The sequence below is a fragment of the Pseudoliparis swirei genome, chromosome 17, assembly GCF_029220125.1.
Source record: "Pseudoliparis swirei isolate HS2019 ecotype Mariana Trench chromosome 17, NWPU_hadal_v1, whole genome shotgun sequence".
NCBI classification, from domain to species: Eukaryota; Metazoa; Chordata; class Actinopteri; order Perciformes; family Liparidae; genus Pseudoliparis; species Pseudoliparis swirei.
This window is the reverse complement of record NC_079404.1, coordinates 10,376,607-10,403,799: the sequence shown is the minus strand read 5'-3', so window position 1 is coordinate 10,403,799 and position 27,193 is coordinate 10,376,607. Positions and strand designations below refer to the sequence as shown.

General features: G+C 41.0%; 2 protein-coding genes across 4 annotated transcripts in view; one reads left to right on the top strand and one right to left on the bottom strand.

Annotated features, from left to right (window-relative positions):
- The window catches only part of wdr27 (WD repeat domain 27), a 45,935-nt gene extending 35,390 nt beyond the window's left edge, over positions 1-10,545 (bottom strand). The window contains exons 1-10 of the mRNA XM_056436214.1: positions 10,347-10,545; positions 9,917-10,058; positions 8,039-8,163; positions 7,620-7,733; positions 7,445-7,496; positions 7,174-7,244; positions 6,967-7,081; positions 6,691-6,784; positions 4,782-4,873; positions 4,525-4,589 (exon numbers count right to left, since the gene is read on the bottom strand). Coding sequence (XP_056292189.1) covers positions 4,525-4,589; positions 4,782-4,873; positions 6,691-6,784; positions 6,967-7,081; positions 7,174-7,244; positions 7,445-7,496; positions 7,620-7,733; positions 8,039-8,163; positions 9,917-10,058; positions 10,347-10,481 — 1,005 coding nt within the window. The 5' untranslated portion in view covers positions 10,482-10,545. The remainder of the gene's footprint in view (positions 1-4,524; positions 4,590-4,781; positions 4,874-6,690; positions 6,785-6,966; positions 7,082-7,173; positions 7,245-7,444; positions 7,497-7,619; positions 7,734-8,038; positions 8,164-9,916; positions 10,059-10,346) is intronic.
- A 787-nt stretch (positions 10,546-11,332) lies between these two features.
- Positions 11,333-27,193, top strand: part of psme4a (proteasome activator subunit 4a) — a 30,054-nt gene continuing 14,193 nt past the window's right edge. The window contains exons 1-19 of one of the 3 annotated variants that reach the window (XM_056435170.1): positions 11,333-11,976; positions 13,065-13,205; positions 13,449-13,565; positions 15,666-15,722; positions 17,124-17,168; positions 18,084-18,233; positions 19,299-19,362; positions 19,453-19,527; positions 19,905-20,027; positions 20,128-20,220; positions 21,517-21,782; positions 21,946-22,132; positions 22,241-22,330; positions 22,424-22,488; positions 25,905-26,055; positions 26,140-26,238; positions 26,336-26,405; positions 26,504-26,571; positions 26,677-26,892. In XM_056435170.1, the coding sequence (XP_056291145.1) occupies positions 11,780-11,976; positions 13,065-13,205; positions 13,449-13,565; positions 15,666-15,722; positions 17,124-17,168; positions 18,084-18,233; positions 19,299-19,362; positions 19,453-19,527; positions 19,905-20,027; positions 20,128-20,220; positions 21,517-21,782; positions 21,946-22,132; positions 22,241-22,330; positions 22,424-22,488; positions 25,905-26,055; positions 26,140-26,238; positions 26,336-26,405; positions 26,504-26,571; positions 26,677-26,892 (2,274 nt within the window). In that variant the 5' untranslated portion in view covers positions 11,333-11,779. Of the gene's footprint in view, positions 11,977-13,064; positions 13,206-13,448; positions 13,566-15,665; positions 15,723-17,123; positions 17,169-18,083; positions 18,234-19,298; positions 19,363-19,452; positions 19,528-19,739; positions 19,802-19,904; positions 20,028-20,127; positions 20,221-21,516; positions 21,783-21,945; positions 22,133-22,240; positions 22,331-22,423; positions 22,489-25,904; positions 26,056-26,139; positions 26,239-26,335; positions 26,406-26,503; positions 26,572-26,676; positions 26,893-27,193 lie in introns of those variants that run through there. The other 2 variants (XM_056435172.1, XM_056435173.1) reach the window with 2 other exon arrangements.

Genomic DNA, 27,193 nt, shown 5'->3' with positions numbered 1-27,193 from the left:
GTTCCATGAGTCTGTTCCATGATTCTGTTCCATGAGTCTGTTCCATGAGTCTGTTCCATGATTCTGTTCCATGATTCTGTTCCATGAGTCTGTTCCATGATTCTGTTCCATGAGTCTGTTCCATGATTCTGTTCCATGAGTCTGTTCCATGATTCTGTTTCATGAGTCTGTTCCATGATTCTGTTCCATGAGTCTGTTCCATGATTCTGTTCCATGAGTCTGTTCCATGATTCTGTTCCATGATCTGTTCCATGAGTCTGTTCCATGATTCTGTTCCATGAGTCTGTTCCATGAGTCTGTTCCATGAGTCTGTTCCATGATTCTGTTCCATGAGTCTGTTCCATGAGTCTGTTCCATGAGTCTGTTCCATGATTCTGTTCCATGAGTCTGTTCCATGATTCTGTTCCATGAGTCTGTTCCATGATTCTGTTTCATGAGTCTGTTCCATGAGTCTGTTCCATTAGTCTGTTCCATGATTCTGTTTCATGAGTCTGTTCCATGATTCTGTTCCATGAGTCTGTTCCATGATTCTGTTCCATGAGTCTGTTCCATGATTCTGTTCATGAGTCTGTTCCATGATTCTGTTCCATGAGTCTGTTCCATGATTCTGTTCCATGAGTCTGTTCCATGATTCTGTTCCATGAGTCTGTTCCATGAGTCTGTTCCATGATTCTGTTCCATGAGTCTGTTCCATGATTCTGTTCCATGAGTCTGTTCCATGAGTCTGTTCCATGATTCTGTTCCATAAGCCTGTTCCATGAGCCTGTTTCATGAGTCTGTTCCATGATTCTGTTCCATGAGCCTGTTCCATGATTCTGTTCCATGAGTCTGTTCCATGAGCCTGTTCCATGAGTCTGTTCCATGATTCTGTTCCATGAGTCTGTTCCATGAGTCTGTTCCATGAGTCTGTTCCATGATTCTGTTCCATGAGTCTGTTCCATGATTCTGTTCCATGAGTCTGTTCCATGATTCTGTTCCATGAGTCTGTTCCATGATTCTGTTCCATGAGTCTGTTCCATGATTCTGTTCCATGATTCTGTTCCATGAGTCTGTTCCATGAGTCTGTTCCATGAGTCTGTTCCATGAGTCTGTTCCATGAGTCTGTTTCATGAGTCTGTTCCATGATTCTGTTCCATGATTCTGTTCCATGATTCTGTTCCATGAGTCTGTTCCATGATTCTGTTCCATGAGTCTGTTCCATGATTCTGTTCCATGAGTCTGTTCCATGAGTCTGTTTCATGAGTCTGTTCCATGATTCTGTTCCATGATTCTGTTCCATGAGTCTGTTCCATGATTCTGTTTCATGAGTCTGTTCCATGAGTCTGTTCCATGAGTCTGTTCCATGATTCTGTTCCATGATTCTGTTCCATGAGTCTGTTCCATGATTCTGTTCCATGAGTCTGTTCCATGAGTCTGTTCCATGATTCTGTTCCATGAGTCTGTTCCATGATTCTGTTCCATGAGTCTGTTCCATGAGTCTGTTCCATGATTCTGTTCCATGAGTCTGTTCCATGATTCTGTTCCATGATTCTGTTTCATGAGTCTGTTCCATGATTCTGTTCCATGATTCTGTTCCATGAGTCTGTTCCATGAGTCTGTTCCATGATTCTGTTCCATGAGTCTGTTCCATGATTCTGTTCCATGAGTCTGTTCCATGATTCTGTTCCATGATTCTGTTCCATGATTCTGTTCCATGAGTCTGTTCCATGATTCTGTTCCATGAGTCTGTTCCATGATTCTGTTTCATGAGTCTGTTCCATGATTCTGTTCCATGAGTCTGTTCCATGATTCTGTTCCATGAGTCTGTTCCATGAGTCTGTTCCATGAGTCTGTTCCATGATTCTGTTCCATGATTCTGTTCCATGAGTCTGTTCCATGATTCTGTTCCATGAGTCTGTTCCATGATTCTGTTCCATGAGTCTGTTCCATGATTCTGTTCCATGAGTCTGTTCCATGATTCTGTTCCATGAGTCTGTTCCATGATTCTGTTTCATGAGTCTGTTCCATGAGTCTGTTCCATGATTCTGTTCCATGAGTCTGTTCCATGAGTCTGTTCCATGATTCTGTTTCATGAGTCTGTTCCATGAGTCTGTTCCATGAGTCTGTTCCATGATTCTGTTCCATGATTCTGTTCCATGAGTCTGTTCCATGATTCTGTTCCATGATTCTGTTCCATGATTCTGTTTCATGAGTCTGTTCCATGAGTCTGTTCCATGAGTCTGTTCCATAATTCTGTTTCATGAGTCTGTTCCATGATTCTGTTCCATGAGTCTGTTCCATGATTCTGTTTCATGATTCTGTTCCATGAGTCTGTTCCATGATTCTGTTCCATGAGTCTGTTCCATGAGTCTGTTCCATGAGTCTGTTCCATGATTCTGTTCCATGAGTCTGTTCCATGATTCTGTTCCATGAGTCTGTTCCATGAGTCTGTTCCATGATTCTGTTCCATGAGTCTGTTCCACGATTCTGTTTCATGAGTCTGTTCCATGATTCTGTTCCATGAGTCTGTTCCATGATTCTGTTCCATGATTCTGTTCCATGATTCTGTTCCATGATTCTGTTCCATGATTCTGTTCCATGAGTCTGTTCCATGATTCTGTTCCATGAGTCTGTTCCATGAGTCTGTTTCATGAGTCTGTTCCATGATTCTGTTTCATGAGTCTGTTCCATGATTCTGTTCCATGAGTCTGTTCCATGAGTCTGTTTCATGAGTCTGTTCCATAATTCTGTTTCATGAGTCTGTTCCATGAGTCTGCTCCATGATTCTGTTCCATGATTCTGTTTCATGATTCTGTTCCATGAGTCTGTTCCATGATTCTGTTCCATGAGTCTGTTCCATGAGTCTGTTCCATGATTCTGTTCCATGATTCTGTTCCATGATTCTGTTCCATGAGTCTGTTCCATGATTCTGTTTCATGAGTCTGTTCCATGATTCTGTTCCATGAGTCTGTTCCATGAGTCTGTTCCATGATTCTGTTCCATGAGTCTGTTCCATGAGTCTGTTCCATGATTCTGTTCCATGATTCTGTTCCATGAGTCTGCTCCATGATTCTGTTCCATGATTCTGTTCCATGATTCTGTTTCATGATTCTGTTCCATGAGTCTGTTCCATGAGTCTGTTTCATGAGTCTGTTCCATAATTCTGTTTCATGAGTCTGTTCCATGATTCTGTTCCATGAGTCTGTTCCATGATTCTGTTTCATGAGTCTGTTCCATGATTCTGTTCCATGAGTCTGTTCCATGAGTCTGTTCCATAATTCTGTTTCATGAGTCTGTTCCATGATTCTGTTCCATGAGTCTGTTCCATGATTCTGTTTCATGAGTCTGTTCCATGATTCTGTTCCATGAGTCTGTTCCATGAGTCTGTTCCATGAGTCTGTTCCATGATTCTGTTCCATGAGTCTGTTCCATGATTCTGTTTCATGAGTCTGTTCCATGAGTCTGTTCCATGAGTCTGTTCCATGATTCTGTTCCATGAGTCTGTTCCATGATTCTGTTCCATGATTCTGTTCCATGATTCTGTTTCATGAGTCTGTTCCATGATTCTGTTCCATGAGTCTGTTCCATGAGTCTGTTTCATGAGTCTGTTCCATAATTCTGTTTCATGATTCTGTTCCATGAGTCTGTTCCATGATTCTGTTTCATGAGTCTGTTCCATGATTCTGTTCCATGAGTCTGTTCCATGAGTCTGTTTCATGAGTCTGTTCCATAATTCTGTTTCATGAGTCTGTTCCATGAGTCTGCTCCATGATTCTGTTCCATGATTGTTTCATGATTCTGTTCCATGATTCTGTTCCATGAGTCTGTTCCATGATTCTGTTCCATGAGTCTGTTCCATGATTCTGTTCCATGATTCTGTTCCATGAGTCTGTTCCATGATTCTGTTTCAGATTCTGTTCCATGAGTCTGTTCCATGATTCTGTTTCAGATTCTGTTCCATGAGTCTGTTCCATGATTCTGTTTCAGATTCTGTTCCATGAGTCTGTTCCTCCCTCTACCTAGTTGTCATGATCCTAAATTATAACTTCTATACGATACCTGCCATAAATATCATGACACCTGATACCAGCGCATTGCGTGCAGACAGCATTCCAATCTCATAAGCGCCGGCCGGCCAGTTGACCCCCCCCCCCCCCCAAACAAGAACTCTTCAGATCTACACTATTCCCGTGGATGACCTATTTCAGTGACAAGTTTGCAGGTATGAGAGTGGATAGTGAAAAGGGGACATAATTCATTGGTTCATACGATCGAGACAAGGTCAGGGGTTGACCTGAAACTGAAAAAAAGCTTTTATCATCTTAAACTTGCAATATTCACCAGAAATGACAGAAGAAGCCATCCCTGATCGTCTGACTCAAAGGGTCAATTGCGACATGAGAAAAATCTGATTAAAGATTGAATACGGTCCTTTTTTAGTTCATAAAATATCCTGGACCAATTCAATGATAAAAGTCCAGGAGAAAGGACGATAGAGCGACATGTCTTCATGTGGTTATTCAAGACATTATTGGCATTACTCACGGAGTCATCCCAGCCGGGAGAGATGGACCAGGACCCCGCCATTGTGATGCTCAAGCTGGGGCAGTCTAGAAGAATGAACATCAGTCATGAGTTTGGTGTCTGTAAATCTTCTTCAGATTTCTAAATAAATCGGTGTTTCTTAGAAAGATGATCTTGTAGAGAAAGTAGAGGGATGTTGTACTGGTTGTGCATAAATGCTTAAAAGATACCACAGCGGTACAGTAGCAAGAGGAGAAGTCACACCACCACCAGCATACCTTTGAAATATATTGCTGTGAGGAGTTCTGAGGTAGCCAGATCCACCACATACAGGCCATCAAAGCTCCCAATACATAAACAGCTGTTGTCCCTGCAGGAGCCAACACAGAAAAGTATGGGAAAACAAACCCCTTAAAAACATTAATTTTTGTGGGAAAGACAATGTAACCACACACTCAAGAACAACATACTTATGTGGTGGAGTGGCGGGGCATGCACACCATAGGACGAGAGTTTTTTATTCAAGTTTCCTTTCACTCAGTAGCCGAAACTATGTACACTCAGCAAGATGGAAACTGCTGCCAGTGGAAACTTAGTTTGAAGGATCTTTTTGCTCCACTTCCTGAGCTACATGCTGAGGCTATAATAGTGTCCACACAATGTTGTATTTTAGTGCATCATTATGTTCACGCTGAGCATGTGCTTCTGTACAGGATGGAGACAATAAAAGTCATTGTGTGAGGAAGTGAGTGTGATGATTGCACAATTCAAAGAGATCGTTTTGTCCAGTGAGTAGCGTTCATTGCTGTGAGGCACAATGGGATTCTTTGTATTCTACCACTGGGGGGCGCCAAAGACGTTATTCTAAATTCTACACATAGTGGCTTTAACAATATAACATTAGCACTGGACCTTTAGGTGTTTTAGGCAAAGTAAAAAGTTATCCTGCTTCCTGTCATAACATCAAATGTTTTAACAGCATGGAACAGATTATGCTACGAGTCCGCACAGCTTCCTGTGATGTGAGAAGTTTCCTTTGAAGTTGTCTGCGACTGCAAGGAAACATGCAGCAAGTAACCCATAGAGATGTGGCATTCAGTTCCGGATTGTTCTGTCTATATGACATCTACAAAGTGTTACTGGCATACATGTGCAGGTATTTTATTTTCATAACTGTGTTTGCATTGATTTCATGAACATTTCCTGGATCACATACAATTTGACCTTGTGGAAATAAGAGCAAATTGAGCTCATGAGAATGGCAGCAGTGTTGGCAGTATCACGTCTCGCTTCACTGACAATATTCCTTGTCACAAATGAAGTAAAGCAGTTCTTTATCATTTTGAGCACTTGAGGGTGAGACTGGTCTCTGCTGACATGATGGAATTCACCTTGGACAATGGGTTTTCCCCTCTATGTATGCATCCAACCATCTTGGAACGGTCCATAAATGCAGGTGGAGCCCTGTACTGGACACTATGGATAACATTCTCCTCCAATCACAAGTATGCATTTGCCCTCAGAACATGTATACAAGTGTATCCGGCCACTTGGACGTGCCTACCCGGATATGTGTGCAGCCCACAGTAGAGGGTCTGAATACTTATGACCAAGGGATATTTCAGTTTTTCTTTTTTAGTAAATTTGCAAAAATGTCTACATTTCTGTTTTTTTCTATCAAGATGGGGTGCATTTATTAATGAGAAATATTTTTTTTTGTTGAATTTTAGCAAATGGCTGCAATGAAACAGAGAGTGAACAATTTAAAGGGGTCTGAATATTTTCCGTACCCACTGTATATATAAGGAAGTGCACGCCGCAGCCTGACTGTTTCTTTTCCTCTTCAGCGCATGTTACTGAGAACCACCAACAAGACCATGATGGCTTACATCAACAGACTGTGGGTGTGGCCCTCAGAGCACCTGTCGTCTCTGAGGGCTCTCCACATTCCTGGTTTGGGAAAGCGGAAGTGGATAATTTTGCTCACTGCCCATTATAGATCTCTCTGACACAGCAGGACAAACCTTCAGCATCAAGTTAACGCTTCTGCAATAACCGCAGCTAAACATGAGCGGTCTGGGATGCGACCAGTGTATCGCTGAGTCAGGAGTCTCCATGATCCAGAAATCCTGGACCTACTATAACGTTTCACACTGTTTATCAAAGGTATGGAGATCATGCACTTACGTTTTATGCTCACTACTGGCGTCAGTGAACGAGTTACACAAAGCCATTCTGAGGACAGGTTTTGAAGTCTTCACTTCATCTTCAGCTGATTGTTCTGTGAACGCTGCAAGAACATATTAGAAATGGCAGTGTCAAAGTAATTCTAATGAATTTTTTTCTGTCAGCCATGTCGTTGAAAAGAGATAAAGGATTTATGGAAAAGGGTTTAATCAAAAGTATCCCAAAGTCAGTACTAGATATTCTCTGTCATTGATTGTTTGAGATCATTAACATCACCTGCTTGATCTTTCACAGTCCCTCGGTGCATTTGATGTATTTTTTCCACCTTTTGAAGGTCTATTTTGGTCACCAGGAGACACTTGTGGTCATCGGGAAGAGAAAAGCACCACAGCTAAACCAAACAGGTACAGGTGTGTTACTCAGCTTGTGGAATGTACTCCTCTGAGTGATCATGAGCTGTTAAAGACGGGGTGCATCACTAACCTGTCCATCAGTTGAGCCCGTGATAATGTGCCTGTTCTCCTCTAGGAGGAACACACTGAGCAGTGGAGAGGCTAAAGAATTAAAGAGACTTGGCTTTAGGTATGTTTCAATCATTTTGCAAGCCCTGACTTCTTTACAGCAGACACTTTACAAAACATGCCATTTAATGATAAGCCGTGACAATATTTAATTTTAGCTAAATCATATACTAACAGATCCTGATTTGCAATAGATTCCACTGATAATTGTGATTATAATAGTAAGATCAAACCTGAAAGTACAAACGACTGGTAGCAAACAGCTTCAGTTTTTAAATCCCACACCTGAAAAGAGACAGGACAAAGTAGTTTCTAGTTACCAAAACTCAATTACAGCGTGTGAAATATTTGTATTAATCAAAAGTGTGATACATTTTACTCTATCATTTGCACATTTTAATTTAGTACTTTGAAAGTGCGGTCCTCTGATGTGGTGACAAGAATGTCTTTATTCCAGGGACAGAACTCTGCTGATGTTAAAGGTCCGAGGTGGCAGGTCAACGTGGAGATCACTTCCGGTCTCTAATGTGGAAAGCAATAATACAACTTGGATAAGATAAAGTGATGACCTAGAATGGCTACGAAACCATCACGCAGAAACAATATTACACATCTTATATTTGATGCCGCCTCTTTGTTGAATAATTGGTCATTTGTCTTTTTTATGTTTTTTTCATGCTCAAGCACGTCTCTTGCTATATTGCTCATCCTGAGTCAACATATAATGCCAACCCATGACCTCAAATGTATTCAGCATGTCTGCTGAATACATTATATGTTATGTACATGCACCAAGGGGAACTGTGAAAATGTGCATCATCTTGTACCTTTGAGCTGAGAATATATACAGTTGCTCCTGCGCATGCTGCCACTCGTTCATCAGAGAAACAGAATGAAAGATGGACCACTTCTCCCAGTAGAGTCCCAATAACTGTTCCAGCTGCAACTTTACCTGCAAACAAATTAATAAGTGCATGGCCATATGGGTGACCTATATTAATGACCTGTTAAGGGATATTATGTGCAACAAGGATGCTCCATGATTCGCAGGTTGCAGGAGCCGTTTAGCAGGTTAATTACCTTCGCATTGAAAATGCGGAAGGTTATGTTTTGATCGCCGTGTATTTATTTATTTGTATGCGTGTTATTCGCATAACAAAAAAAGTTTTAAACCGAATCGCATGAAATTTGGTGGGATGATTGGTTATTATCGGGGACCATTTGATTCGATTTTGGGATCGATCGGGTCAAAGGTCAAGGTCATGAAAAGGTCAACATCTTCTTGAATCGCATGAAATTTGGATGTGAATGAGTGTTGGTGGTGGTCGGAGGGGGTGGGTGATTGATTGCTGCCGCTTCCCTCAGTCTCTGCAGCAGGGCAGCTGGGGCTAAGCTTACCACCACCACACGGGATGACTGTGTGTGTGACTACTGGACTCTGTAAGCGACTGGGATGTCGGTCATGCCTTGATATATATATAAAATAAATGATTATTATTATTATTATTATTATTATTATCCGGGGACCATTTGATTAGATTTTGGGATCAATCGGGTCAAAGGTCAAGGTCATGGATAGGTCCAAATCTTCTTTTTACCATAGCACGGTCAATTTATATCCAATTGGCATGCAACTAATGCCAAAATGTTCATAATTCAATGCCCAATGTTGTGATATGCGAAGGTATGCGCTCTACCGAGTGCCCGTTCTAGTTACCTTCGCATTGAAAATGCGGAAGGTTATGTTTTGATCGCCGTGTATTTATTTATTTATTTATTTGTATGCGTGTTATTCACATAACAAGAAAAGTTTTAAACCGAATCGCATGAAATTTGGTGGGATGATTGGTTATTATCCGGGGACCATTTGATTAGATTTTGGGATCGATCAGGTCAAAGGTCAAGGTCATGAAAAGGTAAACATCTTCTTGAATCGCATGAAATTTGGTGGGATGATTGGTTATTATCCAGGGACCATTTGATTAGATTTTGGGATCAATCGGGTCAAAGGTCAAGGTCATGGAAAGGTCAAAATCTTCTTTTTACCATAGCACGGTCAATTTATATCCAATTGGCATGCAACTAATGCCAAAATGTTCATAATTCAATGCCCAATGTTGTGATATGCGAAGGTATGCGCTCTACCGAGTGCCCATTCTAGTTATGTTCTAGGTATAGTTTGGTATGCTGATGTACGACATCATTGTGACCACTAGATGGTAGTATGCACCGACTAGTCAATGAGGTAACACTGGTCAGGGGATGTTAGTCAGGTGTTTCAAGGTTACAGGTGAACAAGAAGATGGGTGAGCATAGGTGGAGGAAACTTGTTTAAACAGACATTGGAATTGTAATCTTAATCATGTAACTCAGTTGAACAGCAAATTATCTGGATTACTTCACAGTCATGTTCATCTCATCACAGTGATCTATTTATGTCTGTGACATCATATTGGTTCATTAAATGGGACCCTCACCCAAATATACCTTCCTGTTTGGACATTGACTCACTGGATATGTGTCAAGAACATGAATTAAACTGGTAGGGTGTTCTTATAATGAAGGTGTAGGGAAAATGTTGAATTCAGAACTAAATAAACAGAACTAAACTAAATTAATGTTGAAGACAACGGACCAGACCCTGATTCAGGGGAGCAACATTACAGTGGAATGCATTGCACATACACACATACATATGTTCTCACCCTCCTGTGTTCTCAACTGGCACAATTCAATATCCCAGACAATGATATAGTCAGCGGAGGCCGAGCAGAGCAGAACAGGACTGCTTCTTTTTCCAAAAGTCATGGCACTGACCTCGCCATGGTGGCCAGTGAGCATCAGGGGCTGTGGACCAACATGAGACTTTAATGAAATACATTTGAACAAACTCCTTGTGGGGCTCCTGTGTGATGAATTAGAGATTAATCGTGTCTTTCTCCATCTAAAAAACAATAAAATGACATGACTGGATGTTATTTTGTCTTACCAGGTTGTATTCTATTTTAAATCCTGAAATGTTACAGACAGTAGTAATGTCACAGCCTGACTAACGTTAGCTCAAGACACTCTTGGAAAACCAAACAATGAAAGACTTGTTTTGTGCAAACAAGTAACAAAACTCTGTAAACAAACCTTCTGCTCTATGTCCACGTTGCTGTAGATGAGCATGTCCTTGCCATGCAGTGGTACACCACAATAGGAGGGACAGCAAGCGAGTTGTCGGTGTGACTGAAGCACATCACACGTTAAATTGAGCTTTTCAATCATCGTTGACACAGAAAAACGGTGTCGTGTGTTGCGTAGAATATAACACTAATTAGTTTCCTTTAAACATGGCCGATAATCCCTCTTTATCCACAGCGACATTAACGTTAAATTATTTTGGGCTGACGTTAAACGGAGTTTCTTCGACGCCGAAGTTTCCAGGTGGACGAATGTTGCCTGTTACTAGGGCAATATTTCCGTGACAAAAGATTGTCTATAAAAAGTAACGTCTCACACACAACAAAAAACTAACTATGTTCTGGTAAATATGCGATTTGCATCTTATTTCAGACGCAAAGCATCGTCAATGCTTCTATTATGTTAGAATCTCTGAAAATTATAATTTTCCTGGAATAACCGGTACATTTACTCGTTTTTTATTGCCAATAAATTAGTTGACCCCAGTAATACTTGGAAGAAGAGTCAGAGTGAGACTTCTGTTATATTAGATGAGTGTTCTCATGTTGACCACACGATGGCGATCACAGCTCACTTCAGTTATTAGAAAGTACTGATCATGTAATGACAAATGGAAGATAATTAAATAATTAATAATAATTATATATATATATATATATAACCTATGGAAAAGTTATAATATAATGAATAATTCATCTCCACTAAAATGTCTAGCAACGGATTCACGTTACTGCAGTAGAAAACACATCAGACGACACGAGGTCTTTAGTTAGTGGCTCTTATGTTATCCTGTTTGAGTGGCTAAAGGATAAGTAGTTATTAAAAGCATGAATGGAGAGGGGAAGGCTGGGAAATGAAGTTTTCCAAGTGGCTAGCGGATATGACGGGGCGTCGTGTTGGAGCTGGGTGTCTTCTGCCCTGCTGTAGTTGGATGAATCAGTCGACGTTGACACTCGAGATATGACTGTGCTTTTGTAGTAGAGAGCTAGCTTTAGCCAGACGTTAGCTTGTTGTCAGTTTTTTAGGATTACTTCAGCCCGGAAGAAGGCATTTGAGTGCCAACGCGCTGTCTTGACACACTTGTGTTATTCGTTCGCCCATAATATGCGTTAAAGATGACATTGTAGCGCTAATGTCTTATGGTGAAGGAAGCTAACTTAATTTAAGCTAGATGGCTAGCTAGTCTGTCACCCATCAACTTGTGCAGCTCCTAACTTAGTGGGCCGTCACTGCCTTTCACGAGCCCTCCGGACGAGTTGGCGAGTCGTTGGTTCGGCGACATCTTAGCCCAGGAGCAAAACGACGTGTTCCGGGTACCCGGACGAAGTTTACCGGACGACCGTGTGCTAGCTCGGTGAAGCTAGCGATTTGGAGTTTGTGTCATGAACGAGGCGCAGTCTGACACGCTGGGGTTTGTTCCTCAAAAAGACATCGTATACAACAAACTCCTGCCGTACGCGGAGAGGCTGGATGAAGAATCTAATGACATTCTGAGTCAAATAAAGAGCAACCTGTGCCGAGCTGTTCAGCTGCGAGAGATATGGCCCGGTGTGCTTTTCTGGACGAGGAAACTTTCCACGTAAGTAACGTTTAATGTCAGATAATCTTTAGTGTCCTTGCGTAATCTCAACTGTTACACCCGCTCCTCTTTAATTTAAGAGACGCCAAATGTGTATCTCATAGCCTGTTGTGCAAACTCTGTACTAGTTAAGTGATTGGAGGGCAACAACGAATATGCAACTTACTGTTTGCTCACAGTTTGTACTCAGGTCAATGTCAAACGCAGAGAAGCGCATGTAACAGTCTGTATTGTTTTATAGTGTGGCATGGTTTTATGGGTTCACGTTAAGTATTATGCCTGTAGTGTCAGACACAGTGTGTCTGATTAGTGATGGGCTTTGTTTCGTAATCGGGGCAGCTCAATGGGAGGCCATTGTCATTAATACTGTGCTCGTCTGCTTTGACCATCTTTCTTTTAAATCAGAAAATCAGTTGACAAACTCACTTGATAAAAATAGAGATAACACAGTTCACTTTTCTGTACTTTAATATGCAGTTTCCTTTTGAAGTTGCTTCAAGAAATGATTGTTTACGACCAGCTTTTGGTTTGCAGTCTAACGTTTGCAGAAATCATCTTCATCAAGTCATTCCTGTTCATTCCAACTTTAAGAAAAATACTATACATCATAATGTTATATCGGTTACCCCCTTTGGCATTCATCTTTCAGTGACACTATTTTCATAATAGGACACATTGCCTCAGCACACTCGTTGTCAATATGAGTGTAGCTCACTGTCAATGTGCTGTTTAATTTGGTTGCCGTGTTTTCCCTAATCCTTTTCAGTGCCCAATGCTGGCTCATTGCTCTGTTCGTGAGTGAGTCACTTCCGGCTCAGAGAGAAAGTGGAAAGTTTACTGGGTGGTTGACCCAGATTCTGTTCACTAGTATTTGGTTGTTGAGAAAACGGGTCTCAAAAACGTTTTTTGTTGTTGTGGGTTATTGGGCGGGGTTCAAGAAGGTAACTTTGGTTGTGGCAATTAGAAATGACATGTTTTTGCTTGTTGTTATGCTTGTATTTGCTATATGCTTGAAAGAACATATGTGCACCTTTATTTCTTTATCATTCAAACAAGTAATCATCCCTAAATATGTACTTCTTATTTAGATACATGAGACTGTATGGGAGAAAGTTCAGCAAAGAAGACCATGTGCTGTTCATCAAGTTGCTCTATGAGCTAGTGATGATCCCCAAACTGGAGATCAGCATGATGCAGGGCCTTGCGCGGCTTCTTATCAACCTCCTCAAGTAAGAATGACCCCAATTTTTCTTTTCAGAAACTTGTACTCATGTTAAAGATACACTTATTTATAATGTCACAGTAAAAGTTAAAGGTCAGTTTTTTTATTTTCCCAGAAAAATAAGTTTGATGCTATAAAATGCTGCAACTTCATAATATAATTGATTTTTTCCCCACAGGGTAAGGCTGCATTATCAGCTAAGATCTGTGTGTTTTTTCTTATCTATCTGCATGTCTGATTCATCCAACAGGAAAAGGGAACTACTGTCGAGGGAGGACCTTGAATTGAGGTGGAGACCCCTGTATGAGCTCCATGACAGGATTCTTTTCTCCAAGACGGAGCATCTGGGCCTCAACTGGTTTCCCAAGTATGCCTCTGTTCTTTATTCAGTTTTTTAAAAGCATGCTTAATCATACAATTTAGGAAGTGCTATGGATGTATCCAATGAGGAGGGCACATTCACTACATCAAAAGTTTTTTTTAATTTTCTTCCATTACACCCCAAGTTGTCATCGAGCTCCAGCAGAAACTCCCATGTTTTTGTTGTTGTTTTTTTTCTTCCCGTGAAAATTTTATTTCTCCGATTTCTATGAAGTAGTTATAGCAGAAAACGGAACACTAGTTTTGGCACGTCTTTACTTTCCTACACAGAAAATGGAACACATCAAGTGACTGAATTCCTGTTACTTAAAACGTTTATGTTTGTATAAGTAAGACTGAAATCACAAAAAATTAAATGTTGTAGTGGGTACAACTTACTATGGGAACTGAACAGGGATTGCTGCCTAGTCTACACTATTAACCAATACCTTGCTGACAATTTCCTAAGTGCTTTTAGAGTACAACACAAATATTCATTCAATTTAACTTGGTTTTGTTGCCGCTTCATTCAAATGAAAAAGTCCTATTCCAAGTTAACCAAATGTGTTCATGTCATTAATCCACGACCAAAAACTACCAATATTTAATTAAAAAGCTATAATATTTCTAATCAATGGAGAAAAAAAAAAGATTATACATTGTTCATACATACTTGCTCACTTTTGGACTTAACTTTTCCATGACATGTACACACAGTATTTTTTCAAAGATATATTGGTATACCAAGGGAAAAATAGTTCCATAAGCCAATCTTGTTTTAATTTCGACTCCTCTTGGGTTATGTGTCTAATTGTGTTTCCGTAATTGGACTAGTTCAGTGGTTCTCAAACATTTTCTGTCACGCCCCACTTCGGAGGAAGAAAGATGTTCACGGCCCCAACAAAATGGTCCATGCTGAATTTGTATTCAAATAATAACTTTTTTTGACTCCTAATATTTTGCAATCACTGTCAATTAAACCAGATTGCTCCATCAGACAAAAAAACAATGTTTTCAATCACTTTATTAAAATACAAATACAGTTCTATCTGTGCAAAAAATTACTTATAGTTGGCAAAAAATAGCTTATTTTGTCTGCAATTAACCTGTTTTGGTTTGAATATCTTTTCAAGATCATAACAATTTAGTGCAACCTGTGAAAAAAGACGAAACAAGTTCAAATATTTGGCAATAAAGAATTTTACTGAGTTTACACTGCATATCTTTTCAAAACAATAATGTGCTACCTTTGCAAAACAAAACAATAAGTGCAGATATGCGAGTCATCACGTTTTATCATTATTATACGCTGCAATGAGCTTTCCACTACACTTCTTTTTAAAACGGGGTTTCAGGCTTGATACGGCCTCTCTCAATTAATGCTCAATGTTGAGCTCTTGTTTTAGAGGGCAACAGCAGAAACGCCGAACTCATGTCCGTCATGCATGCACACCGTAACATGTTAACACCGTAACATGTTAACGCCATAATGTAAACATTTACACTTAAGTACAGGCATTTCTCTCTTTATTTATTAATGATTTAGTTTAATGTCCGTGTACTTTGTAATATGTGAAGTTCTCAAAGGTCTTGAAATAAGAAAAATCTGCATTTCTCCTTGCGCCCAACCAGTAATGCCTTGGCGCCCCACAGTTTGAGAACCACTGGACTACTTGTTGGAAAACAAGAGGAACATATTGTGTGCCCCATCCCTTTTTAATAACTGTACTTTTACAAGGAACCTCTACACTGTACGCAGTTTGGGAGAGAAGCTTAAATGTCGCTTTTCTCTGTGCAAGTCCTTAGAAATTCCCCATGAGACAGCAAGCAGTGCGAGGTCCTCTTTTATGGTGCTTTGGGAACATTGTACATTTTTCGCAGCAATGCCATGAAGCACATCGCGTAAATGTTACAGCTGATGAAAGCAAGCTACTTGGCTGGTTGCCAGCTCACCTCTTTCAAAACTACTAATGCATACAAAACATAACACTCTGATTACATAATTAATTGTATAAGGTGACGCATAGTGTGTTCATATCTTTTGAGTGATTGGCACTTCTCACGTGCTGAATGTATTCTTTATGCCTTTGTCTCCTTTCATATTCAGTTCTCCGCGGCCTCGTTCATCCTCTAAACTCATAATGATAAAATTGGTTCAGAGGTGGTAAGGACAATACTTCTCTTCATGTTATACCTTGAAATCATCATTTGAGGCACTTTTTTAAAATTTTATTTTAATTTGTACACATTGCATGTGAAAACACAAACTGGACACCCCACATCGTGATGGTGACAAATCAAGACTTAAGCAATGTTAACATTTCACTCATATTGGAGACTGCCGCACTGCAGCTAACACATTGTGTTGTCCTCTTCTGATGTTCCCCCATATAAACCATGAGAGAATGATATGAGGCTAGTTTCTTTCTTTCGTTGACTGTGGCATCAATATAGTAACAAGATGATAATAACCGTATTAGGAAATAGTTAATATTTTTTATATAACATTAATAATTCCATAGGCTACGCAATGGCATTAGGTTGGCTGTTAATGACTGTAAAACGATATTCTATAATTTGCCTGGTGTTTAGGGCAGTTTCTGCTGTTGCGTATCCCTGCTGAGACATACCTGCATGACTACACAGCTTTTACAGGAGTCATGGAGGAGTGTAGGCTCTTGTCACGTTTCCTCCCCTCCTGGAATGCACTGGAGTTAATGTGAAGGTTCACTTCAACTCTGCTACAAAGGTCGTAAAGTACAGTTGGGAGTTTCTTCCGCCCGAGGGTCTGAGCGCTTTCGACAGTCAGTTTAACTAGTTGTTGTTGTTGTTGTTGGAGTTGTGAAATTCTTTAGTTTGACCCGGTTTTCGGTGGCCTGTGTGTTGTGGTCTAAACATTGGGCAAGAGCAATGCATTTAGATAGCATTGGAGGGTCATAAATGAGCTTTTGTGACGAGTATTAAATGTTGAATTATTGGGAAGTAAGTGAACAGTTTTTGAGTGACAGGGCATTTCCAACATGGCATGGCTTTCGCTTGCATGTGAGCAAATCGGTGGTATTGTGGGAGGGGAGCTCAAAAGCTGTGGTTATATTGGTCTTCAGCTTTCAACACTGTTATGTGACCACGCCTTGCTTTTCCAGTCTATATGCATAAAGATAATCATGTCAGGAGTTTGTGATGTAACGCATATGTTTGTTGTCAAATCCTTCACCACTATTTCCAAAGGGTTACAGCAGCGATTAAATTAGGTGTTGTTATGAATGAGCACGTAGTGAACGTATGTTTATATCTGTATATTGGCATTAGGTCAACCAACATTAGCGCAAATTAGTATGTTTAATTTTCAATGAATTGATGATAATCTGTTAATGACATTTTATAACAATTTCCTCAGTAGACTCCAGATCCTAAGATTTTCACTCTCTCCTTCACTCCGCTCGGGCGTCTTACGACGTTTCTGTCTGCATGCAGTCAAAGTCTAGTTGCACTGGTGTGAAGATTGTTTAACATTGGTTGTTTTGAAAGGTCATGAAATTTCTCTTTTGTTTTGTTTTTTCTGCAGCTCTGTAGAAAGTGTGCTGAAAACACTCGTGAAATGCTGCAGACCGTAAGTACCTCTCAATCATTGATGTCTCTTCTTTTTGATTTTAGGCTCCTGGATGGTATTCATATGTTTCTGAGAATTGCATTTTTTTTCAAAATTAGAGGTTTATCATTGATTGTATTAAGTTTCCAGACATTTTTAAAAGTGATATCTCAAAAATGTGAACTAAGGCAATTGTAAAGTAACCCCCTTAATGTTGGTTATATTTGTGATGCAGGTAGTGCATTAAGACTCCCTGATTGTTTTCACCCTAGTTGTGCGCATGCAGGTTTCTGAGCCCTTGGACTCGTCCCTCAGTTTACATTTAGGCAGATAATCCTATTATCTCATCTAATTCTGTCTTGTGTTAGAGTTTCCTGTCTGTGAGAAGGGAAAGTGATTTGTGGTCAGCTGCTGGGACTCTGGATCAGCTTTGAGTCAGAGGAAAGTAGCCTTGCTTGGAAATGACACTTTATTTTTTGGGATATGGAATTGCTGAGGAGACAATGTCACTAAAATAACCTGCACACAGTTTTCACAATGTGCATTATGGACCGTGAAAATCCCCACGTGGGACTACTTCCCCCACTGGAACAACAGAGTTTATCTTAGCGGATACAAATGTACAACATGTATGACTTGTAAACTACTTGGAACATTGCTTTCCAAATGTCTGTAGCTGCTGCTTCCTACAGATGGTCTCGATGATTGAACACTCAGAGTGAAGAGAGTTGTATGCTTTTGCTTTGAAGCAACAGCAAGAGGTCGTATTATCTTTTAACTTTATTCTATGATCATCTCTCTAAGATGCTCTGCTGGTTGTCGAGTGTCCTAGAAATACCTATACATTATGATATTAAGTACATTTTTGACCACCGATCATTTGCTTGATTTTACAAAATAAGACACTGAGTTTATATGCTTTCTCTGTTCGTACAGATACTTTGCAGAGTCTGCTACTCGGGAGATGCTGGATGAATGGAGACCACTCCTCTGTCCCTTTGATGTCACCATGCAAAGAGCAATCAGCAACTTTGAGCTCTTTCTACCCACGACTCTGCCTCCTGAGCTGCACGACAAGGGGTTCAAGTAAGAAACTCATTGCCTCCTCCGTATGGCTCCAAGATGGCTCCAGTCTGAAGACCGTTTAGCTAGTTAGCCTTGAGAATAGTTTGGCTGCTGAAGCGAGACCAAATGAATGAATGACGAGTAATTAGCCGTACAGTATCTGCAGAGGATCCTGACTCTGATGGGATGACTGCCAGCTGGCATTATGAAACAAGTGCATCTGTAAATATGTAGTGAGTGATTCTTTTAAAGCCTGTTAGTGCTGGTGGAACATCCCCTTAACAACGTTGCAGACAACTGACCATATGCATCTCTTTATGGCCTCTAGATATCCTTCTAAAACATACACTTACACGAGTGAGACCAAGCAAGTGATCACACTAATGCCTCATTTCCACTGCACTCATAATGGCAGTGTGTGAAACTGCCGTGACTCCATCTCTACACAGCGCCGCTCTCCCTGGGTCCTTTTTACAAGCATCCAAAACAGAGGAACGTCTGCCCTTTGCCATTTGACCATGCCGTAGTTTTGTAGGCTGCCATTTAAAAATAAACACCGGTCTGCAGGGTTTTATTTACAAATTCTTACTTGTCAGTGTTTCTGTTAGCAGAGTATTAATTTGTGTTCCAAACATTTATCAGTCACTTTACAAAATCCATGTACAACACTCTTCACATCTGCATAAATTCTCCCGTTACTGTCAGTATTTTCTTCTTTAATAATAATTGAGGAAATGATGACTGGTGCGCTAACTAAATGCAAAATTGCCTCCAAAATTGCCATATAACCTGTTTTTTAGTACAGAATCTGGCACAGGGCTAAAGGGGAATTGGAGTGATTATTCTGTGCACTTTTTGGGATTAAAAACATTTATTGTTGAGGTTCCTGCACAGTCATAGAGGAAGCAGCAGAAACGTATGGACCCATTAAATAAAGTTGTTTTTCACAGGTTTACCTATTAAACTAGCTAGTGAGGAGTATAAATGAGACCAAACTGCATAACTAACACACATCCCTTCATGTTCCCCATGCTTGTCCTTAGTGGGGTTTCCTTCTGCTTTTGTAACCATGTGTTTGTCTGACAGGTTGTGGTTTGATGAGTTTATCACCTTGTGGTTGTCTGTGCAAAATCTTCCAAGCTGGGAATTGGTGAGTACTTTCTTTCAAAGATTTCTGAATGTACAAAAAAGTGTGTGCTTTGTTTGACCCAGTCTGACGTGTTTTCCTCCATCTTTGCAGCATCTGGTTAACCTCTTTGCTCGCTTGACCAATGACAACATTGGCTACATTGATTGGGACCCTCACATCTCTAAGGTTTGTTGCTTTTTTGTTTTATTACCACCACCCACTACGCAGTTTAGAACTTGTTTGTTTTTTAGTTTGTGTCGTAACATTTGTGATCTGACTCATGGTGTGTATTTCATGGCATTGCTGCTTGTCAGAGAGACAAACTATCACGTTTCCTTGTTGCTCTTGCTCACAGATGGGAAGTGACTTGCATCATGCCCGTTTCATTTCAACGACTGTTTTGATCCATGCTTTTTGACAACACTCGCTTCAGTTACTGATGATTATAAACTCCTGATCTGTTAAGTCAAATTAAAATGTTACGGACTTTTACAACACATAAAGTCCACATCAAAATAATTAGACATGGAATATTTGATAATTGTTTTGTTTTTATATTTCAGATTTTCACCAGATTTTTGAGGAGTTTGAATCTCCCTGTGGGGACCAGTCAGATGATGGTTGCACGATATGTCACTAATGCCTATGACATTAGTCACATGGTGCTTTGGGTCTCATCTCTTCTGGTTAGTTCATTGTTATTCAAGTTATGAGTTTGGTAAATACTTGCAATCACAGTTGGTGGAAAGATTATTGCCACGTTGTCCCTTAATGTGTCAATTTCAGGGCGGACCCAGCAAACAAGCTCAAGCACAGCTCAGTGGACTTTTCAACAGTATAACATCCTTCTTCCACCCATCAAACCATGGCCGCTGGTTGGTGAGTCTCTCCCTTCTTATTTTGGATTACAGTGGAGAAGAAGAAACGGTAAACGGTGGGAACTGCTTCATTAGACAGTACATTAGGAATGTGTTCACTATAAGGGACAGCTCAGCATTGGCAACTGTCTGTTGTGATGCAATAGCATCAACAGATCTGGCATTTACAAAATATCTCATAAGTTGAAGATAAGAGACTTATTTATACAGAGCAACACATATTTATGCCTAAATAAACACAAAAACAAGTACACAAACTACTACTATGTTTCACTAAAACAGGTCGGTGTGGTTTGATCAGATTGGAATGGCTAACGGCTGTCATCACATTTGGATTAAAATGGAGCTAAACTCTGATTGGCTCACGGAAATACATGACGTCATGTGTTCCAACTTGGGTTCGCCCACTTCAAATTGATAAGTAGCACACGAAAAACAAAACATGTATAAAGAGAATGATGGTCCCTGTAGGTTTTAGTTGGTTATCATGAGTTATGATACTTTGACAAGCAAGCAGTGAGTTTAGAGCATCGCTCATTCAGCTTTTACCAACGTTAATGCCCTGTTGAGACCGCTTACCATGGATCTCGGCAGCAGGACAATGACAGAGTGTCGATACTCGTCATAGTTCTTCTGGGAAGCTTCCTGAATCTCCGTATCAACTTCAGAAATAACTAGAGGACATGTGAGTGAGATGGCTGCCATGCTTTTAAAGGTCACAGGGATCGGAGCCAAATGCATCTGCTGCACTAGGTCTGAGGCAGCAGCGTGTCCTCAAACACAAACCTTTATTTTTGGATGGGGGTTGAGTTTGTGTGTATTCTAGGAAGTTGCTTGGGAACATGCGAGAGGGTCATCCACTTAGCTCTGGTTTCATTACTTGTAAACAGTGTTTTGCAACCAACTAAGTTTAAAAACTAGCACTAAAGTCCGTTCATAATATATTGTTCATGTCTGTTCAGAGACTCATTTGTCCCAGTCACTACAGGAAAAGTGGAAATCACAACTCTCAAGTCACTTAGCAACAAAATACGATTTCTTCTTTACCTGACTAAATTACAAAAATGAAACCCGAGTGATGTGACTGTCCTGAAGTGAGCCCATAAACTGCTCGTACTTACAAGACAAGTGAATAAAGCTGTGCTCAGTGTCTTGGTTTGTGTTTGTATGTCTGTTACGTGATCTCTATCTCCGGATGCTTCGTACACCTGATTCCATTTGTCCAAACTACGTGCATAGACACTGGTCACCTGTGTGTCATGCATCCCTCTTCCTGTCCCTCTGTCATCGTATCCAGATGAAGCTCATGAAGCTGCTCCAACGTCTCCCAGCCAGCGTGGTGCGGCGGCTGCACCGAGAGCGCTACAGAAAGCCCACGTGGCTGACGCCAATTCCAGAAAGTCACAAGCTCACAGAGGAGGATATCACATGCTTTGTGGAGAGCATGATGCAGCCGGTGCTGCTGGCCATGTTCAGCAAGACGGGCAGCCTCGCCGCAGCCCAGGCCCTGCAGAACCTCGCTCTCATGAGGCCGGAGTTGGTCATTCCCCCCGTGCTGGAGAAGTAAGTCTGTGCTGAACTAGAGACTCTCGGGGATAAATATTTCATCCAAGTTTGGCTTTTTAAGGCTCTTGAGCAGTGTTGCTAGCTTTGCTCTTTAGGCGAGAGACAAGGCCACATTATGAAATGAACACAAGGGGCTAATTGTTCTCCTTCTCTACAACAGAACATACCCGGCACTGGAGACTTTAACAGAGCCCCACCAGCTGACAGCCACTCTGAGCTGCATGATTGGTGTGGCCCGGAGCCTCGTGTCAGGTGCGCAGCGCTTTCCTGAGGGGCCCACTCACATGCTGCCCCTCCTCATGAGGGCTTTGCCGGGAGTTGACCCAAATGACTTCAGCAAATGCATGGTGCGCTCCGGTGTTGTTAATGTCCATCTTTTCATGCCTCACCTTATTGTCATTTTTTTGGGGGGTTAAACTTTAAACATTGAAAAGCAAACATTCCTGTCCCCACAGATCACGTTCCAATTTATTGCTACGTTTGTGACTCTTGTGCCTTTGGTGGATTGTTCGTCTGCCCTGCATGAAAGAACTGACTTGACGGAGGTGAATCATCGTTTTTCGTCCTCGCCTTGTCAATGAATACATGAAAGGTGTGAAGTGCGTATAGCTTTTTGATATATTTCTTCTGACTTTCAGGTGGAAAGAGAGATGTGCTCAGCTTCAGCTGAGTTTGAAGACTTTGTGCTTCTGTTCATGGACAGGTACGTGGAGTTTTGATGAGTCATTCTTCAGCAGCTGCTGTGATGGGATATCATTTTTTTGGGGTCAAGTTATTAACCCCTATCTACATTAAAATACGGGTCAAAAATGTATTTGCTAAATCAAGATGTCCCGTTAACTGCATGTGACTAAGTGGAGTAAATCTCATTCTACAAGATTTCTGCTCTGTAAAACATTTTATTTCTTCTTCTTATTCTTTTACACACTTTGATATTAATCGCGATTAAAAGTTTTTTTTCTTCTAAAGACTAAATCTTCTAAATGAATGAGTAATCACTTCAGACGGCGTGTATTTTAGACACTTGTTTAATTGTATTCTTTTTTTAAAGACAAAACTTCACACAGAGCTGTGTTTTCAAAGAGGCTTCTACCTATAAAGTACCAGTGAGGTATTTAATATCGTGGCTGATAAATTGTTTCTTCAGTGAAACATCCAGATTAGTTGTGGGGTTTTCACCTTAAAGATAAAGCCCCGCTAGTTGAATTACCAGACCAACTCCAATGACCACAGATGACAGACTCGGGCGCGTAGTTTTACTTGTCCAAGGAGAATGTCCTGAGCTGTGCCTCCTGCACTCACCCAAAACACTCTGGCTCAGTTCTCCTCCGACAGTCCTTTTATTGAAACAAGTCATTTACACAACACAGCTGGGGTCTCTTCCGTATGAGCTTTACGACCCGACATTCCTGTGTGAGGTGTCGATGGGTATTGGGTGAGAATTGAAACAAACCTTTGTTCCTGTGTCTGCTCATTAACCCGATGTGACCTGAGAACCTTTTGCTCTCAGAGTGACCGATATAGAATAAACATCACAGCAATAATATGATTGTAATTATTAATCTTCTTCTAATAATTACAACCCTGTGGAGTAAACAATAATTAATAGGGCTTACATTCTTGAATACAAATTGAAAACACATGATCCAAAACCTAACATTAGTAAAAAAAAAAAAGTGCATTTGAGACCCCATTGGTCCTGTCATCTTTAACATTGAACAACAGCAGAACCAGTGGCCTTGGTAAACTGACTGACATTCAAATATGTAATGTTAACCCTCTGGAGGCTGGGCTAATTTTCTCGATTTTACAAAAAAATGTAAATTCACCTTTTAAAAGCTTTTGCATATGACACATCCCAGTGTTTCCCCCACCATTCTATCAGGGTGAGGCCCCGCCCCCCTGAAATGTTCTCTATAGCGCCAGATTACAGCAGAAGTAATGTACGGTTCTTTCCTTCAAGACGTCTTTGTTCTTTTATTAAACTAAACGTCTGTTGTTGATCGTCTCTCCAGCAGCATGTCATTCTGTCTCGACGTGTCGGTCACTCTTCTCGGCTCTCCGTCTCTCGCGCCGCAGAGCTCCATGCCGGCGTGTCTGCGCGCGCATCGGGGCGGAGAAAGAAAAAAACCTGCACCTTCCGCCCCGCGTCACCGACACGTCGCCCTCTGTTTCTCTGTGAATATCGAGGAGCAGACGGGAGGAATTAGGCGGACTGCCGCGGCTTGACACTCACAGGAGTGCAAAAACTTAAACGCACACCGGAAGTAAACAAAGTTGCGTTAATGCGTTAAAATATTTTAGTGCATTAATCGCGGCCAAATTAATCGCATAGATTAACGCGTTAACGCTGACAGCCCTAATATATATATAATCGATAATATATATATATATATATACACTACCGTTCAAAAGTTTGGGATCACCCAGACAATTTCGTGTTTTCCATGAAAACTCACACTTTTATTTATCAAATGAGTTGCAAAATGTGTAGAAAATATAGTCAAGACATTGACAAGGTTAGAAATAATGATTTGTATTTGAAGTATTAATTTTTTTCTTCGAACTTTGCTTTTGTCAAAGAATGCTCCTTTTGCAGCAATTACAGCATTGCAGACCTTTGGCATTCTAGCTGTTAATTTGTTGAGGTAATCTGTTGAAATGTCACCCCACGCTTCCTGAAGCACCTGCCACAAATTGGATTGGCTTGATGAGCACTTCTTGCGGACCATACGGTCAAGCTGCTCCCACAACAGCTCAATGGGGTTGAGATCTGGTGACTGTGCTGGCCACTCCATTACAGACAGCATACCAGCTGCCTGCTTCTTCCCTCAATAGTTCTTGCACAATTTGGAGGTGTGCTTTGGGTCATTGTCCTGTTGGAGGAGGAAATTGGCTCCAATCAAGCGCTTCCCACAGGGTATGGCATGGCGTTGCAAAATGGAGTGATAGCCTTCCTTATTTAAAATCCCTTTACCTGGTACAAATCTCCCACTTTACCAGCACCAAAGCAGCCCCAGACCATCACATGACCTCCACCATGCTTGACAGATGGTGTCAGGCACTCTTCCAGCATCTTTTCACCTGTTCTCGTCTCACAAATGTTCTTCTGTGTGATCCAAACACCTCAAACTTGGATTCATCTGTCCATAACACCTTTTTCCAATCTTCCTCTGTCCAATGCCTGTGTTCTTTTGCCCATACCAATCTTTTCTTTTCATTGGCCAGTCTCAGATATGGCTTTTCTTTGCCACTCTGCCTAGAAGGCCAGCATCCCGGAGTCGCCTCTTCACTGTCGGCGTTGACACTGGCGTTTTGGTACCATTTAAAGAAGCTGCCAGTTGAGGACCTGTGAGGCGTCTATTTCTCAAACTAGAGACTCTAATGTACTTGTCTTCTTGCCGAGTTGTGCACCGGGCCTCCCACTTCTCTTTCTGCTCTGGTTAGAGCCCATTTGTGCTGTTCTCTGAAGGGAGTAGTACACACCGCTGTAAGAAATTTTCAGTTTCTTTGCAATTTCTCGCATGGAATAGCCTTCATTTCTAAGAACAAGAATAGACTGGCGAATTTCACATGAAAGTTCTTTTTTTCTGGCCATTTTGAGAGTCTTATCGAACCCACAAATGTGATGCTCCAGATAATCAACTAGCTCAAAGGAAGGCCAGTTTTATAGCTTCTCTCATCAGCAAAACAGTTTTCAGCTGTGCTAACATAATTGCACAAGGGTTTTCTAATCAGACATTAGTCTTCTAAGGCGATTAGCAAACACAATGTACCATTAGAACACTGGAGTGATAGTTGATGGAAATGGGCCTCTATACACCTATGGAGATATTTCATTAGAAACCAAACGTTTCCACCTAGAATAGTCATTTACCACATTAACAATGTATAGAGTGTATTTCTGATTGATTTAATGTTATCTTCATTGAAAAAAGCAATGCTTTTCTTTGAAAAATAAGGACATTTCTAAGTGATCCCAAACTATTGAACGGTAGTGTATATTATCGATTCATGTCACCGCTTTGTTGAGACCTGTTTAAGTAGACGAAGCGTAACAAACTGTATTTAATCTATTTAGTATTTGTGTATTTAGACTTTGTTTTGTTATCTGCACAGATGCTTCGCCCTGATCGACAGCAGCACACTGGAACAAACTCGGGAGGAAACGGAAACTGAGAAAATGACTCATTTGGAGAGTCTGGTCGAGCTCGGCCTGTCGTCCACCTTTAGCACCATCCTCACACAGTGCTCCTTGGACATCTTTAAGGTAAAGGCTTTTGTCTCATTCCCCATTTTTCACTATCTCATTTATATGAAATTGCTTAAAACATGTATCGCATTGCTTTCACAGGTGGCTCTGGGAAAGGTGTTTAACTTTGCAACCACCAACATCTTTGAGACGCGTGTCGCTGGGAGAATGGTGGCTGACATGTGCAGAGCTGCTTCCAAGGTGAGTTCACTCAGACTTCTTCTTCTGGGCCCAAATCATCAATTTCTTGTGGCTTTTTACTTTATAATCCTAATCCTCGCTGTGCGTCTGTTTTCAGTGTCACCCTGTGGAGTCGCTCAAAGCGTTTGTGCCGCACTGTTGCAATATCATAAACCAAATCGCTGTCAGTAAGTGCTCACGACACAGGAATAAGCATTTATTCAGGTTTCAAAGCTACGCCTTAATAAATCTTTGTTTTTTGCCTGACACACTTCTTTTTAAACAGATGAGGAAGTGTTGAATGAGGAGGAGCTTGACAAGGAGTTCTTGTGGAATCTCCAGCTACTGTCTGAGGTGATTAAGACCACTCTGATGTCCTAACTTGCCCACTAAGTTCCTGTATTTACCAATGCCTTCTAGTTATAATTCCCTTTTTCCTCTTTGCGGTTCGCCCCTCAGGTGACCCGGGTGGATGGGGACAAGGTCCTACCTTATCGTTCTGACCTGGTTCAGATTTTGCAGCTGACCCTCCACCTCAAATGTAAGCAGGGCTACATTCTAGCTTGCAACCTGCTGCACCACATTCTTCGCTCCTCGGCCCTCACCTACCCCACAGAGTACTGCAGCATGCCGGGAGGCTTCCACCAACCAATCAGTGACTACTTACCCATCAAGGTACTAATATTGTTTGGTTGTACATTTCAGAAGAAATAGTCCCACTTTGTCCCATATATCTGCCAGGTAAATGTGTAATTAGAAACTTCATGATTTAACCTGTTGTTTACAGCATGATGCTCGTATTATCCCCCCAAACCAGTGAGCGGTTTTGTAGTGAGTTTGAAACACTTGCAGTTCCAGGCATTTGTCTCTGCCTCATACCCTGTTGCACTCATTGTGACCTGTTTTGATTATTGGTCCAATCCCCTCTTCAGACAGTCAGTCAGACCACCTGTTCTTTGATCCGTAAGTCAGTTCC